Genomic DNA, 18,194 nt, shown 5'->3' with positions numbered 1-18,194 from the left:
GACTGATCTCCTTTAGGATGGACTGGTTGGATCTCCTTGTAGTCCAAGGGACTCTCAAGAGTCTTCTCTAACACCGCAGTTCAAAAGCATCAATTCTTCGATGCTCAGCTTTCTTTGTACACCAACTTGCACATCCATACATGACCACTGGAGAAACCATAGTCTTGACTAGACGGACCTTTGTTGACAAAGTAATGTCTCTGCTTTTTAATATGCTGTCTAGGTTGGTCATAACTTTCCTTCCAAGGAGTAAGCATCTTTTAATTTCATGGCTGCAGTCACCATCTGCAGTGATTTTGGAGCCCCCAAAAATAAAGTCAGCCACTGTTTCCATTGTTTCCCCATCTGTTTGCCACAAAGTGATGGGACTGGATGCCAAGATTTTAGTTTTCTGAATGTTGAGCTTTAAGCCAACTTTTTCACTCTCCTCTTTCACTTTCATCAAGAAGCTCTTTATTTTTTTTTTCTTCTTTTTTTTTTTTTTTTTTTTTTAAGAAGCTCTTTAGTTCTTCACTTTCTGCCATAAGGGTGGTGTCATCTGCATATCTGAGGTCATTGATATTCCTCCTGGCAATCTTGATTCCAGCTTGTGCTTCCTCCAGCCCAGTGTTTCTCATGATGTACTCTGCATATAAGTTAAATAAGCAGGGTGATAATTTACAGCCTTGACGTACTCCTTTTCCGATTTGGAACCAGTCTGTTGTTCCATGTCCAGTTCTAACTGTTGCTTCCTGACCTGCATACAGGTTTCTCAAGAGGCAGGTCAGGTGGTCTGGTATTCCCGTTTCTTTCAGAATTTTCCACAGATCTGAGAGTTAGCTGGGGACTAAATTATGTAGAGTTTTTATAGGCTTTGTTAAGCTTTTATACTGTGACAAGGGAAAGCCTATGTTGGGTTTTGAGTGAGAGTGATATGATCTGATTTATTTTTAAAGGCTCTTTTTCACTGCCAGGTGCCAACAGTTCTGTTTGGAGTAATTCCCTCAGGCATGATAATGACCTTCAGCATCGGAAGATTCAAACTTTGGATCAAACTCTCGAATATCAGAAAGCCTTCTACAAGAGAACGAGCTTTGTTGGACACAAAAGAACACACACAGGAGAGAGAAACTTTGAATGTAATGAATGTGGGAAAACTTACTGCAGGAAATCAAACCTTATTGAACATCTGAGAATACACACAGGGGAGAGACCCTATAAATGTGGTGAATGTGCAAAAACTTTTAGTGCAAGATCATACCTCATTGCTCATCAGAAAACTCACACAGGAGAGAAGCCCTTTGAATGTAATGAATGTGGAAAATCTTTTGGCAGGAAGTCACAACTCATTCTACATCAGAGAACACATACAGGAGAGAGACCCTATGAATGTACTGATTGTGGGAAAACCTTTTCTGAGAAGGCAACCCTCATGATTCATCAGAGAACTCACACAGGGGAGAAACCCTATGAATGTGGCGAATGTGGGAAAACATTTCGTGTTAAGATATCCCTTACTCAACATGAGCGAACTCACACAGGGGAGAAACCCTATGAATGTGGTGCTTGTGGGAAAAACTTTGGTGCAAAAAAATCCCTAAACCAACATCAAAGAATTCATACAGGTGAGAAACCCTATAAATGTGGTGAATGTGGGAAATTTTTTAGATTGAAGATGACTCTTAATAATCACCAGAGAACTCATACGGGTGAAAAACCCTACCAGTGTAATGAATGTGGGAAATCTTTCAGTGTGCACTCATCTCTTGGAATACATCAGCGAATTCACACAGGAGAGAAACCTTATGAATGTAACAAATGTGGTAATGCCTTCTATGTCAAAGCACGCCTCATTGAACATCAGAGAATGCATTCAGGAGAAAAACCATATGAATGTAGTGAATGTGGAAAAATCTTCAGTATGAAGAAATCCCTTTGTCAACACCAGAGAACTCACACAGGAGAGAAACTTTGTGAATGAAGAAATGCCTTTTCTGTGAAAGTATGCCTCATTAACACAGGAGAGACCCTTCGAATATCAAGAATGTGGGAAAGCTTTCTGCCAGAAGGCACACCTCACAGAACATCAGAGAACTCACTTAGGCCAGCCCTTGCCTTGTACTGTGGAGAAAGCTTCTCTAAGAAGACTCCCCTCACCATTTGGTCAAGCCCTTTTGGCCATCTGATTACTGGGGCACACAGAGTATACCTGTAACAATATGGCTCCTGCCTTGGTGTGAAAATTGTCCTGATCCCCTTAGGGAGTGGCTTATTGTTGTTTTCATTTCATTTGGATTCCCTTAATTGGTGGTAAGGTTGAGAATCAGCTTACCTGTTGACTGGTCATTGTTATATTTCTTCTGTGCAATGACTGTTCATATCCTTTGCTTATTGTTTTCTAATAGGCTGTCTTTTACTTTTTGGTTTAAATGTTGTTTTCCTTGTCCTTTAAAAAATATATGAGAACATAAAAATCCCTTTTCAGTCATTTGTGTTTCAGATATCTCCTCTCAGTCTGTGACTGGTTCTTTAATTTGTTAACTCTTTTCTTCTGCCTAAGGTTTTATGTTTTCATGTTATCAGTTTCAAGGTGATAATATTCTCCTGTACTTTGTTCTAAAGTGAAGGTTTCATTTTCAACATTGAAAATTTTAATCTACCCTAAGTTTTTTCTGTATAATATGAAGTCTTCAATATATAATGCTATATTTTAAAAAATTTACATCAGTAGTATCACACTATTTTTGTTTATGCAGCTTGCTTTTTTCAAGAAATGTTACCTTTCCAAGATCTATCCATGTTGGTAAATATAGCTCTGGTTTATTTATCTCTCCATTTCCCTAGTGAAAGGCATTTGTATCATTTCTGTGTTTAGTATTTAAATCTAGAAGTGGCAATGATGGGTCATAGGGTGTAGGCAGTATGCCAGTTATTAATCTATTGTGCCCCAGTTCCAAACCTGCCCTTCTATACCAGGGCTTTGTGATGCTGGGGCCATGACTCTATAGAACACACTCCTGTCTTGCCAGCTGCTACTCTCTGTTGGGTCTTGCCAATAAAGATATGAAATATAAATGTTGAGCCTATGGACAGAAGAAGGGACTTGCTCTTTTTTTTTTTCTCAGTTCCAGTTGGCTCCCTGTTTATCTGAGTATCAGCCCAGCATTGCTTCTTCACTTGGGAAGCAGCAGATCCTCATGGTAGTAGCAGTTTAACCCAGTTTGCACTTTCCCAGCACTAACAGCTCTATGGTACTGCACCCCCTCAGAGACACTTGCAACATCTGGCTAGTGCCACCTCCTTAGAACTATGAATCTCAGTCACATGAGACCCCACTTACAACCTTCTATTTTTAGTAATTCCAACTTCTTCCCTTTTTACCCTAGTCCCACTGCTTTCTGCAGTTGCTGAGTCCATGAGAATTTTAATGTTCTCTTTGTTTTTAAGTTAGTTGGTTAGTAACTTCATAACTAATTAAAAAATTTTTAAATAAATTCTCTCTATTAAAATAACTGGTATGGTTTCTGTCTCCTAGCTGGGTTCTGATTGATATAGAAGTTTTTCAACTTGACTAAATATTAAAGTTTTTAAAAATTGCACTATTTTACACTCTCATGAGCAGTTTGAGAAAAAGTTTACATTTTCCCACATATTCACTAGGACTTATCTGTTATTTTTTGATAAATTGTTGCCCATCTGAAAGGTGTAAAATGGCCTTAAGCCCTTCCATCCTTGAATGTGTTTGTCTTTTTATTTAACTCATTTAAAATCTATTAAATTTTAAGTAGTATTTTATGGTTTTCTCTAAGAAATTGTCTTTGAAAGTTCTTTTAATAGAAAATTTGCTCATATATATGTATATACATATATTTTAAAATATGATGCATTATGGGATATATATATATATATATATATGTAATATATGTTTCTATCTATATGTTAAGTGTGTGTGTGTATACACGTGTGTATGTCTCCCCAGAAAACACTTTTGTTTTATATATTCATTTTGTTTTACCTACATATTTACCACTTTGGTTGCTCTTTAATTTTTCTCATTTCCTTCATGATCATTTTCTTCTTTGCCTGGAAAACATCCTTTAGAGTTTTCTTTTTTTTTTACTTTATTTTATTTTTTTTTCCATTTATTTTTATTAGTTGGAGGCTAATTACTTTACATCATTACAGTAGCTTTTGTCATACATTGAAATGAATTAGCCATGGATTTACATGTATTCCCCATCCCAGTCCCCCCTCCCACCTCCCTCTCCACCCGATCCCTCTGGGTCTTCCCAGTCCACCAGGCCCGAGCACTTGTCACCATAGAGTTTTCTTTAGTGGAGGTCTGTCAATGACAAATTTCTCAACCTTGTGAATGTTTCCCCTTGTACTTTTTTGATAAGCAGAAACAAATCCTTTACTTTTGGTAGCACTGTGCCATAATAAATATTGATGCTAAATTACATAATTTTTTTGCTTTTTCCCCTGACTGTTCCATAATGATTACGACAACCCAAGGTATTTGAATTAATTGTTAGATGCCCCCCAATACAGCATACACTTGAATATACATATTACACTTTTCTCACTTTGTATATAGCATGCCCTCACCCTTGTTTACTAAGCATTATGTTTATCAAGATGCCATCTCTTCACTTCTTCCAATCTTCAGCTCATCCATTAAAAAATTAAATCTGATGTTTTAAAATGACTGTTATTATGGAAAATGTCAAACATGAAAAAAAAATAATCTATGGTGACAGAAAGCAGATCAGTGGTTGCCTCTGGGGTAGGAATTAACTCCTAAGAGGTAGGAGGGAACTTCCCTGGGCATGATGGAACTATTCTGTATCTTGACTGAGTGTGTGTTAATGAGAATACACAAGAGTCATCAAATGATTAAATTTAAGATTTGTGCATTGTGTTGTATGTAAATTATCTTTCAATTAAAACTTTAAAGCACAACAATAAAAAGTTTCCCATTTCCTTATCAGGAGTCAGATGTAGGCTGCCTGGGAGAAAAACCAAGAATATCGACCACTAGATCAGATGAAAGACACTGGCACTGGGAGACTTCATTCTTTCAAGGCTTTAGAAATGGTTTTGCTCCATGAAAAATGACCTTTACTAAGGCTCTGTGGCGGGTTGTGCTGGCCCTCCATTAGCTACCATCACTTATGTGATAACCCTACTGGCCAACACTACTGTATGTATGTGGCTCCTGATAGCCTAAGTATGATAGTCTCTCCTCATACTCCATTAGCTACCATGATGTAGTTTTATACCCATGACATGTCTGCACAGTGTCTACTAACACCTCATTAGTTTATAGCAGTTCTTATTACTGCCACTAGTCAAGAGCACAATGTCTGCTAACCTACCATTAGCTCACAATAGCTTGTCTTCTTCCACTTTTTGTTCCAGCAGAGTCTGCTCACTCCCATGTCTCGCCACCTCTTTTAGCTGTCATTACAATTTTTGCTGACCCCCATTTGCTCACAGCATACCATCTTTTCACTCCTTTTGCTTACAGCTTAGTGACTGATGATCTACTATCACATCTTTTTGCCCTCCTTTAGACTCAGCATGGTGGCTACTAACCTCCCTTCCATTGGCTCCCAGCAGTGTATCTTTATCACCTTCCTTTAGACCTATTGCAGTGGCTCTTGACTCCATGTTAGCTTTCACCGTTTTGTCTGTTTATTCCCCATCAGCCACCGTACAGTATATTTAACCCAATGAGTTCTAATTGACATGTCTGCTCATCCTACATTAGATCTCCTCACTATATCTGATTTTTTTTTATTAGCCATCAGTACAGTGTCTTTGGGGCTTCCCTGGTGTCTCAGATGGTAAAGAATTTGCCTGCAATGTGGCAGACCCAGGTTCGATCCCTGGGACAGGAAGATCCCCTGGAGAAGGGAATGACTACCCACTCCAGTATTCTTGCCTGGAGAATTCCATGGACAGAGGAGCCTGGTGGGCTACAATCAATGGGGTCGAAAAGAGTTTGGCACGACTGAGCGACTAACACTTTCACTTCACTTTGACAGTGTCTTTGACCTCATGAACCCACAATGCAGCATAGTTACATCAATATTTATCTGCTGTTCCCTAATTAGTCACCAATAGACTTTGATCCTCTTGAGCCCCAGCACAATGTCTGTAGAACTTGACCTTGTCATTCTATCTTCTGATCCCCATTTACTAAGTTCCAAGTTCTTTCCCTAAAGACCCCTAAATAGCCCCCATCATCAGTGTATCTGCTGATCACACATTAGTCTTCTGATTTGTAGACACCCATACAGAGTATGACCTCCTTGAGGACCCATTACCATGTTTTTTGTTCTTACAGTAGCCAAATCCCTGTGTCTGCTGCTGAGTCCTCTTCCCCCACCTTTAACTGAAAGTATTGTGTCTTTGGGGCTTCCCAGGGTGGCTCAGTGGTAAAGAATTCACCAGCCAGTGCAGGAGACATGAGTTTGATCCCTGGGTGGGGAAGATCCCCTGGAGAAGGAAATGGCAACCAACTCCAGTATTCTTGCCTGGAAAATCCCATGGACAGAAGAGCCTGGAGAGCTTCAGTACATGGGGTTGCAAAGACTTGGACACAACTTAGTGACTGAACAGCCGCAGCAGCATTGTGTCTTTGATCCATTGAAGCCATAGAGTTTGCTGACCCCACATTAGCTCCCATCACAGTGTCTGTTGATCTTCAATTAGGCAGCAGTACAGTTTCTTCAGTATGCATGAAGTTCCAACAATGTATTTGCTGATCCCCAATTAGCCATAAGATCAGAGACTAACCTCCAGGAGCTTCCAGCACAGTATCTGCTGATTCCACACTAGTCTTAACCTTGTTGACCACCCATTAGCAATGAGTACAATGTCTCTGACCTTCGTAAGTCACAATCACAGTGCTGCTGATCCTGCATTAACCATCATCATTGTGCCAGTTGATTCCCCATTAGCCATTAATACAGTATCTGAATGCAATGATGGGCCAGTTCAGTGCATGCTGACCACACGTTACAGCCCATCTCCATATTTGCTAACCCTATACTGGCCTCAACACTGGGACAGATGATTACCAGCCACTAGTTTAGTCTTTGCCTCATGTTTTTTCACAGTAACTGCTGCTCGTCCTATATTAATGTGTCGTCACTGTGTCTGCTAATCTTGTTCATGATTAGCAGAGTGTCTTTGAGTCCTCATAAAAAATCTGATTAGTGTCTGCTGATCTCATATTAGTACTTTATCACCCTGCTGATTAGCCATTAGCCACCACTAATGTGATTTTTGTCTCCATCTAAGCATCAGCCTATTTGCTACCCTCAATCCTGTGGATGCCAGTTCTTCATCCTCTAATACAACGTATTATCCTCATGAGCCCCAGCATAATACCTGGGCCTCATTAGAGCCTCCCCTACCATTAGACCCTTCATGGTTTCCGATGATCTTCTATTAGTCACCAGTACAGTGTCTGACTCCCATGAGCCCCCCATAATGATATATGCTGGTGCTATATTAGCTCCCATGACTTGTGTCTGTTGAATCCTCACTAGTCATTAATATACTGTATTTGATTTCTGTGATTACTCCCCACAGTTTCTGATGACCCTATGTTAGGACCAGTAATCATTTTCCAATTTATGTAAATTGGTTTGTTGACTGTTTCAATCCCTGAACTGTTCCTTGGATTCTGGTGACTCCCTAGTCCTGCAGACTGCTTTTTAAATTTTTTGTTATTCTCTGCACTTCAGATCACATGGACCACAGCCTTGTCTAACTCAATGAAACTAAGCCATACCGTGTAGGGACACCCAAGACAGATGGGTCATGGTGGAGAGTTCTGACAAAATGTGGTCCACTGGAGAAGGGAATGGCAAACCACTTCAGTATTCTTGCCTTGAGAACCCCATGGACAGTATGAAAAGCCAAAGAGATAGGACACTGAAAGATAAACTCCCCAGGTCAGTAGGTGCCCAATATGCTACTGGAGATCAGTGGAGAAGTAACTCCAGAAACAATGAAGAGACAAATCCAAAGCTTTGTTTCCAACACCCAATTGTGGATGTGACTGGTGATAGATGCAAGGCCCGATGCTGTAAAGAGCAATATAGCATAGGAACCTGGAATGCTAGGTCCATGAATCAAGGCAAATTGGAAGTGGTCAAACAGCAGATGGCAAGAGGGAACATCGACATTTTAGGAATCAGTGAACTAAAATGAACTGGAATGGGTGAATTTAACTCAGAATTATATCTACTACTGTGGGCAGGAATCCCTTAGAAGCAATGGAGTAGCCATCATAGTCAACAAAAAAGTCCGAAATGCAGTACTTGCATGCAATCTCAAAAATGACAGAATGATCTCTGTTTGTTTCTAAGGCAAACCATTCCATACCACAGTAACCCAAGTGTATGCCCTGACCAGTAACACTGAAGAAGCTGAAGTTGAATGGTTCTATGAAGACCTACAAGACCTTTTAGAACTAACACCCAGAAAAGATGTCCTTTTCATTATAGGGGACTGGAATGCAAAAGTAGGAAGAAAAGAAACACTGGAGTAACAGGTAAATTTGGCCTTGGAGTACAGAGTGAAACAGGGCAAAGGCTAATAGAGTTTTGCCAAGAGAACACACTGGTCATAGCAAACACCCTCTTCCAATAACACAAGACAACACTTGGACATCACCAGATGGTCAATACTGAAATCAGATTGATGATATTCTTTACAGCCGAAGATGGAGAAGCTCTATACAGTCAGTAAAAACAAGACTGGGAACTGACTGTTGCTCAGATCATGAACTCCTTATTGCCAAATTCATACATAAATTGAAGAAAGCAGGGAAAACCACTAGACCATTCAGGTATGACCTAAATCAAATCCCTAACAATTATACAGTGGAAGCGAGAAATAGATTTAAGGGACTAGATCTGATAGACAAGAGTGCCTGATGAACTATGGACAGAGGTTTGTGACATTGTATAGGAGATAGGAAGCAAGACCATTCCCAAGAAAAATGCAAAAAAGCAAAATGGTTGTCTGAGGAGGTCTTATAAATAGCTGTGAAAAGAAGAGAAGCAAAAAGCAAAGGAGAAAAGGAAATATATACCCATTCGAATGCAGAGATCCAAAGAATAGCAAGAAGGGATAAGAAAGCCTTCCTCAGTGATCAGTGTAAAGAAATAGAGGAAAATAGTAGAATAGGAAAGACCAGAGATCTTTTCAAGAAAATTAGAGATACAAAGGGAACATTTCATGCAAAGATGGGCTCAATAAAGGACAGAAATGGTAGGGACATAACAGAAGCAGAAGATATTAAGAAGAGGTGGCAAGAATACACAGAAGAACTGTACAAAAAAGATCTTCATGACCCAGATAACCATGATGGTGTGATCACTCACCTAGAGCCAGACATCCTGGAATGCAAAGTCAAGTGGGCCTTAGGAAGCATCACTACAAACAAAGCTAGTGGAGGTGATGGAATTCCAGTTGAGCTATTTCAAATCCTAAAAGATGATGCTATGAAAGTGCTACCTGCAATATGCCAGCAAATTTGGAAAACTCATCAGTGGCCACGGGACTGGAAAAGGTCAGTTTTCATTCCAATCCCAAAGGAAGGCAATGCCAAAGAATGTTCAAACTACTGCACAATTGCACTCATCTCACACGCTAGCAAAGTAATGCTCAAAATTCTCCAAGCCAGGCTTCAGCAATATGTGAACCATGAACTTCCAGATGTTCAAGCTGGATTTAGAAGAGGCAGAGGAACCAGAGATCAAATTACCAACATTTGTTGGATCATCGAAAAAGCAAGAGAGTTCCAGGAAAAACATCTATTTCTGCTTTATTGACTATGTCAAAGCCTTTGACTGTGTGAATCACAATAAACTGTGGAAAATTCTGAAAGAGATAGGAGTACCAGACCACCTGACCTGCCTCTTGAGAAACCTGTATGCAGGTCAGGAAGCAACAGTTAGAACTGGACATGGAACAACAGACTGGTTCCAAATAGGAAAAGGAGTACGTCAAGGCTCTATATTGTCACCCTGCTTATTTAACTTATATGCAGAGTATGTCATGAGAAACGCTGGGCTGGATGAAGCACAAGCTGGAATTAAGATTTCTGGGAGAAATATCAATGACCTCAGATATGCAGATGATACCATCCTTATGGCAGCAAGTGAAGAAGAACTAAAGAGCCTCTTGATGAAAGAGGAGAGTGAAAAAGTTGGCTTAAAGCTCAACATTCAGAAAACTAAGATCATGGCATCTGGTCCCATCACTTCATGGCAAATAGATTGGGGAAACAGTGGCTGACTTTATTTTTTTGGGCTCCAAAAATCACTGCATATGGTGACTGCAGCCATGAAATTAAAAGACACCTACTCCTTGGAAGGAAAGTTATGATCAACCTAGATAGCATATTAAAAAGCAGAGACATTACTTTGCCAATAAAGGTCCATCTAGTCAAGGCTATGGTTTTTCCAGTAGTCACGTATGGATGTGAGAGTTGGACTGTAAAGAAAGCTGAGCACCGAGTAATTGATGCTTTTGAACTGTGGTGTTGGAGAAGACTCTTGAGAGTCCCTTGAACTGCAAGGAGATCCAACCAGTCCATCCTAAAGGAAATCAGTCCTGGGTGTTCACTGGAAGGACTGATGTTGAAGCTGAAACTCCAATACTTTGGCCACCTGATGCAAAGAGCTGACTCATTTGAAAAGACCCTGATGCTGGGAAAAATTGAGGTCAGGAGGAGAAGGGGACGACAAAGCATGAGATGGTTGGATGGCATCACCGACTCAATGGACATGAGTTTGAGTCAATTCCGGGAGTTGGTGATGGACAGGGAGGCCTGGCTTGCTGCAGTGCATTGGGTCGCAAAGAGTCGGACATGAGCGACTGAAATGAACTGAACTGAACCCTTATGACCTCATTTAAACTGTAATTACCTCCTTGAGCTTCAAATATAACCACACTGAGGGTCAGGGCTTCAAAATGTAAATTTTGTGGGAACCCAATTCAGTCCACAATAATAATTCATAATGTGCAAAAATAAACAGAGATATTCTAAGAGCAGTGCTTTGATGGAGAGCAGGCAGTTGAAACATTTGTTGTCTAAAACTGGGGGAGAGGGACTTCCCTGGTGGTCCAGTGGCTAAGACTCTGTGCTCCCAATGCAAGGGTCCTAGGTTCGATCCCTGGTCAGGGAACTAGATCCCACATGCCACATCAAAGTGTTTGCATGCCACAACTAAAGATCTGTGTGCCACAACTAAGACCTGGTGCAGTCAAATAAAAAAATAAAAATGATAGATATTAAAAAATAAAACCAGGAGAGATAAAAGCGTGAAAGGATGACTTTCATGTCTTCACATGTGTGTGCTCACACTCAACATGAGGATGGCCAAGGGGAGTTCTCCAATAGATAGATTCCTTCACTTTTTGGAAGAATCTGGGGAAAAGAAGGAGGGGGAGGATGCCACTATGACCATACAGTTCTCCCTCCCTCCCCAACAGCAGCTCAATGTTGTTTTATTCCTACATGATGCAGTGGTCCCAGGACCAGGGCCACAATTGCAGGGGCCAGAAGCAGGGATGATTCCTAAGCAAGAAACTTTCATTGTACTTTCAAACTTTAATGTCAGAATTTGTAATGGCCTAATGTGATAGACTGTGCCTTCACTCAACTTGGAAAATTGGGGTCGATGGTGAATACAGCTGTATTACTGAGTGGTTGAGACAGACCATGAGTTCCACACCTATGCAATGATACCCTATACACATGGGAGTGGGCTGAAGGGGAAGCATTTGCTAGACTGATATTGCTGATCATCTGAACCAGCACAGTGGCTGAACCTATTGTCTCTTTCAAAGATGGAAAAATTTGGGTCAAATTCAATGATAAATGGAGAGAACATGAAATATAGTTGAAAGTAAAAGAATGAATAAATAAGTTATGTAACAAGGGAAATCCATTACATTGGTGCCCTGAGAGAGGCTCAGAATAAGAGATAATACTGTCTCAATTCAATTAAATCAGATACCAGAGAGAATGAAGCCACTTGTTGCCAAGACTACTCTTAGTTTTGAAACCTGAGAAGGTCAAATGGAAGTTTGCAAACCTGAGCGATATTGTTCTGGGTGATGAACTGGAATAATTGTTGATGACCCAGTGGGACTCTAGTAATGTGCCAGTATCTTTTGATATATTTTATTTTGGAAAAACACTGAACAGGACATCTACTCTTTTGAAAAATTTTAAATGCAGAGTATATAAAGTTGACTATAGGCACAATATTGGATGCAGGTTACATATATTATCGATGTGTGCAGGTTACACTACTATCACGGTGTAACACTGGCATTGTTGCTAAGGTTATGTTTGTATTGATGGTCAAATATATGGGGAAATTGAATTAAAGGATTTTTCAGGATATAATACTGATGGCAAATGACTAGCTTGAGGAACAACTGGATTTAGCTAATCATAAGCTAAATAGTTCCACACAAGTTTATCATAAGGTACAAATAGAGGCAGAACAGAGAGGAAGAATAATCAAATTGTTATAAAATATGAAAATGTATTTAATGGCTTGAGAGGATGGACTGGAATGATTAAAATTGAGGGTGTTCTTAGAGACCCTTGAACTTGCAGTTGGTGTTGGAAGTGAGGGCAGTCTTATGTAGGGACTGTTCCCTCTAACTTCTGCCCAAGGTAAGTATACAAACATCAGTTGATTTTCTGTGTACATGCTAAATAAGTCACTTCAGTTTTGTCTTACTCTTTGCGACCCTATGGACTGTAGACTGCCAGGCTCCTCTGTCCATGGGATTGATTCTCCAGGCAAGAATACTGGAGTGGGTTTCCATGCCCTTCTTCAGGCAATTGCTTTTCTACATACTAGTAATTAACAATAAGTAATTGAAAAAAAATGAGTGCTATACAATAAAGTGGAAATAAAACATCAAGTAAAATAGCATCAAAATATGAAATACTTAGGCAACAATTTGTCAGAAGATGTAAAAGACCTGTACACTGAAAACTACAAAATACTGTTGAGAGAAATTAAATGGAGAGATGTGCCTTATTCATCTGTCAGAAAACTCAATATTGTTAACATTTCAATTCTCCCCAAATTGATCTATAGATTCAAACAAATCTCAATAAAAATCACAGCAGTTTTTTATGTTGTTGAAATGAACAATCTTATTCTACCGTTTATAAGGAAATGTTAAGGACCTAGAGAGCCAAAACAACTCTGAAAAAGAAACAACTTTATTGAGGTATAATTTAGGTTCCATATTTAAATTGTACAGTTCAATGACCTTTTTTAAAAAGTTTATTTTTAAATGTACAACAGGCTCCAAGACAACACTTCATTCTAGATATGGGTGGCAATAGATGTCATGGCAGGGAACCCAGATGCTTAAACAGGAGTGGAATTGAGGATCACTTCAATGACCTTCATTAAACTTACCTAGTTGTGCAACCATCACCACAGTCAAGTTCTGTAACATTTTTATCTCCCCAATAAGATTCCTCTTACTAATTAACAGTTAGTGATGATTCCCATTCTTATCTCTATGGTCACTAGCTCGGTCGTATCCTATTTGTGACCACATGGACTCCTCTATCTATGGAATTTTCTAGGCAAGAATACTGGAGTAGGTTGCTATTTCCTTCTCCAGAGGATCTTCCAGACAACCACTGATCTACAGAGCTTTATAGATTTCACTTTCGTGGGCATTTCATATAAATGCAATATTCAAATATAATACTATATGTTTTGCATTGCACTTCTTTCACTAAGCATATTTTTTAAGTTCATCCATATTGCAGTATTTGTTTTTTTATTGCTGAATATACCATATTTTGTCTACTTGTAAGTTGATGGATATTTAGATTGTTTCTACTTTTCTGTCTTGTGTGAATAATGCTGTTATTAATATTCAAGTGCAAGTGTTTGTATGAACACATGTTATATTATCTTTTGGGTAGATTATAGAAGTGGCAGCACTGGGTCCTTTGGTAAATTTATGATCAACTTTTTAAGAAACTGCCAAACTTTTCCAAAATGGCTAAGTCATTTTAATACAGTCACACCAGAAATGTAGGAAAGTTCCAGATTTTCCTATCTGTGCCAACATTTGTTGTAACTGTCTTTTCTTTATAGCCATTTTAGTACATATAAAGTGGTATTTCATTGTGGTTTTAGTTGCTGTTGTTTAGTCACTAAGTCATGTCTGACTCTTTTGTGACCCTATGGACTAGCCCACCAGGCTCCTCTGTCCATGGGATTTTCCAGGCAACAATATTGGAATGGGTTGCCATTTGTTTCTTCAGGGGATCTTCCTGACCTAGGGATTGAATTCACATCTCTTACATTGGTAGGCAGATTCTTTACCACTGAAGCCACTAGGGAAGCTTGTGGTTTTAGTTAGAATTTCTCTAATGCCTAATGATGTTGGGCATCTCTTCACATGTTTATTCATGTGTGTGTGTGTATATATACATATATATGTGTATACACACACACACACAAATATATATGCTGTGCTGTGCTTAGTTGCTCAGTCTTGTCTGACTCCTTGTGACCCTATGGACTGTAACCTGACAGGCTCCTCTGTCCATGGGGATTCTCCAGGCAAGAATATTGGAGTGGGTTGCTATGCCCTCTTCCAGGGGATCTTCCCAACCCAGGGACTGAACCCAGGTCTCCTGTATTGCAGGCGGATTCTTTACCATCTGAACCACCAGGAAAGCCCAAGAATACTGGAGTGGCTAGCCTATCCCTTCTCCAGGGGATCTTCCTGACCCAAGAATTGAACCAGGGTCTCCGGCATTGCAGACAGATTCTTTACCAGATGAACTACCAGGGAAGCTGGTAGCTTCCAAATATAGTTTACCTGTATTTGGTAAACTATCTCTTCAAATCTTCTGCCTGATTGTAAACTGGGTTGCGTGTCTTCTTTTTATTGAGTTGTAAGAGTTCTTTATATATTCCAGATACAAGTTCTTTATCAGATAAATGTTTGCTCCTAGTCTGTGCTTTGTCTTTTCATTTTCTTAATGGTATCTTTTGAAGTTTGAACCTTTTTAGTTTTGATGAAGTCTAATTTATCATTTTTTCTTTATGGATCATGCTCTTGGTGTTGTATTTAAGAATTCCTTGCCTAATACAAGATCACAGAGATTTTTCTCCTGTTTTCTGCTAAACCTTTTGTAGTTTTAGCTTTTTTATTTCCATCTCTGATACATTTTTAGTTAATTTTTAGTATGATGTGAAGATTTAGATTCATCTTTTTGCATATGGATATGTAATCATTCCTGCACCAAATGTTGAAAAAACTTTTATTTTCCCAATGAATTGCCTTCACATTTTTGTAAAAAACTATGTTTACCATAAGTATCAGAGTTTATTCCTGGATTATTTTCTATTCCATTGATCTCTCTCTCCCTAAACTAGTACTATACTGTCTTGATTACTGTAATCAAGAAATTGGGAAGTTACTGTCCTTCTATTTTGCTTTTTGGCAAATTCTTATTTGCTATTTTTCGTCTTTTCTATTTCTATATAAACTTTAGGATTAGCTAATCAATTTCTGGGGAAGAAAGCCTGCTGGAAATTTGATAAAATTGTATTCAATATGTAGATTACGGCGCTTTATGTGATTTTTCTTTTTTTTTTTTACCCTACATATATAATACGGTAGATTGCATCGACTGATTTTTGAATGTTGAAGTAAGCAGTCTTGCATCACTGAAATAAATCCCATTTGGTCATGATGTATAATCCTTTTATATGTTGCTGGATTCAATTTGGTAATATTTTTTTGCAGATTTTTACATCTATATTCATGAGAAATGTTGCTTGTAGTTTTCTTGTGATACATTTGTATGGCTTAAGTATCAGGGTAATCCTGGCCTCATAGAATTGGGGCGTGTTCCTTCCTCCTCTATTTTCTGAAAGATTTCTACTCAAATGTTTAATGCACTCAACCAGTCAAACCATCAAGCTTTGGGCATTTTTGTGTGGGGATATTTAAAGTTACTAATTGCTTACTATTGTTGGTGAGATGTAAAATGGTACAGTCACATGAGAACCATGCATAAGTTTCAGATCCGAGATATCAGGCAACTGTCTTGGCAAGATACTATGGTGGGGTTGAAGGATAAGAAAATAAAAATTAAACCACACTGAGATATCACTATACATCCAGCATAATGGCTATAGTTTAAAAAAAAAGATGGACAATACCAAGTATGGACAAGGAGCAACTAGAACTCATATACTATGCTGGTGGGAGTGTACATTGGTGCAGTCACTTTGGAAAACTAGTTTCATAAACTAGCTGAGCATATGGATACAATATAATCTGGCAGTTCAACTCCTAGATATATGCCTATCAGGGTTCATAAATATGTTCACCAATAGATAGGTACTAAAATATTTATACGAGCACTATTTCGAATATCTCTAAGCTGCAAACAACACAAATGTCCGTTAACAATAGAATGGATAAATATATTGTTGAATATTCACAGAGTGTAATTTAACATGACAATAAGAATGAACTATCTACAACTACATTTAACAATATGGACAAATCTCACATTTATAATGTGAATGAAAGAAGACAGATACTTAAGAGTACATTACCAATATATGAAATATAACTACTGAATGAATTTATACAAAATACCAAGCAGACAAAACTATTTAAGTCAAGATAGTGCTTACCTAGTGGGGGAGGTGGACAATAAGACCTGGAAGGGAGAACAGGGAGTTTTTCTGGGGTGCTAGTCATGTTCTGTTTCTTGATCTGAGTGTGTTCAATTTGTTTGAATTCATTGAACTGTATGCTTATGATATATGCATTTTCAGTATGCATTATACTTTAATTAAAAAGTTTAAAAACAAAATAAAACTACATGCTAGAAAGAAAGCCCCTTTTGAGTATTGTAAATTTTTTAAATTAAAAACAAGAAAGTGTTTACATATCAGTGCTTAAAAAAAGCAGTGCTCTTTTTAGAGAAGTCTTCCAGTTATTCAACTATAATAATAATCATATCTTAGGCTGAATAACTAATGCAACATGACTTTATCTCATAGCAATCCACATAAAATTACTCTCAATGTGCACATAAAATGAATATATCAAATTAACTAACTTGGAAGAAAACCCACCATTTTATGTATTGAAACCCAATTTCTTAACTGTTGTTTTTCAAACAGGAATCCCAAAGAAAGCAGAAGCTTCAGTGGAAGTCCAGAGTGCTGTGGCTCAGTTTCATTGTCTTAGGTTCAGTTACTAAGGGAATTAGAAGTTTATGGTCTGCAGCTTACATAAATGATAGCTTTGGGAGTACAGATTAGAAGGTATGCTCACTACTTTCAAGTGTGAATCACCTGCTGCCATGGCATGGAATTGATAAGGGAACAACTGCCACCTTTAGGCATATGTAACATTTAATAACTACATTCCTGTAACATAGGCTAGAGCTATGCTTAATTTGCCAATGCATAAAGTCAGAGATTAAATTTAAAAATTTTATTTCATATTTTAAAAATATGGTGATGTCTCAAAGGGAAGAAAAAGAGTGCTTCCTCAGGGCAATCTTTTCTGTGTCTTAAATGTCAATTATCAAAAAACTTCTAGCTTCTACTCATAGATCTATTAATATATCCCCAAATTGGTTTTTGCCTTGACTTCAATGCCTTAGAAGTGTTTGGACAATGAATGCTCTTCTTCCCACACTAGAAATTTGAAAAAAAAATTGGTCAGTATTGAGTAGTTTTACATTTTAGGGTGTGAAGAACAAATCAGTGCTGAATTTATAAAGCCCTTTATCCAAAAAGTGAAGCATAAGAGATTACAAGTCATCTCCTGGGGTCTCTATTTCTACCATTTGCAGGAGAATGAGAGTGTCTGCGTGAATCATGAAGCCAACCAGGGCTATTGCTCAAATGTTTTACCAAAGTGGCTCCCTACACATATAATTGCATATCAACTGGTGTTCCACCTGACTGAAGAATACTTGGCTCTGTTGACCTTCTGTTCACTTAAGCCATTTGTAGTCTGTCATATCTACTCCCCCTGTGCAATGATTGCAGCATCAGGCACTCCTTGTCACCACTGTGAGACAGCTGATGCACATTCCATTATGATTTCCAGCTGAAGGTATTTTCAGTCACTGGATTTATAGT

At 38.6% G+C, this 18,194-nt stretch overlaps 2 protein-coding genes across 2 annotated transcripts in view; one reads left to right on the top strand and one right to left on the bottom strand.

Moving 5' to 3' along the window:
- Positions 1-5,040, top strand: part of ZNF157 (zinc finger protein 157) — a 28,189-nt gene extending 23,149 nt beyond the window's left edge. The window contains exon 5 of the mRNA XM_070462006.1: positions 954-5,040. Coding sequence (XP_070318107.1) covers positions 954-1,960 — 1,007 coding nt within the window. The 3' untranslated portion in view covers positions 1,961-5,040. The remainder of the gene's footprint in view (positions 1-953) is intronic.
- Positions 5,041-13,243: 8,203 nt separating this feature from the next.
- Positions 13,244-18,194, bottom strand: part of ZNF41 (zinc finger protein 41) — a 44,053-nt gene continuing 39,102 nt past the window's right edge. Inside the window, 1 exon segment of the mRNA XM_020896649.2 lies at positions 13,244-18,193. Coding sequence (XP_020752308.2) covers positions 18,175-18,193 — 19 coding nt within the window. The 3' untranslated portion in view covers positions 13,244-18,174.

The sequence above is a fragment of the Odocoileus virginianus genome, chromosome X (genome assembly GCF_023699985.2).
Source record: "Odocoileus virginianus isolate 20LAN1187 ecotype Illinois chromosome X, Ovbor_1.2, whole genome shotgun sequence".
NCBI classification, from domain to species: Eukaryota; Metazoa; Chordata; class Mammalia; order Artiodactyla; family Cervidae; genus Odocoileus; species Odocoileus virginianus.
This window is presented reverse-complemented; position numbering and strand designations above follow the sequence as displayed.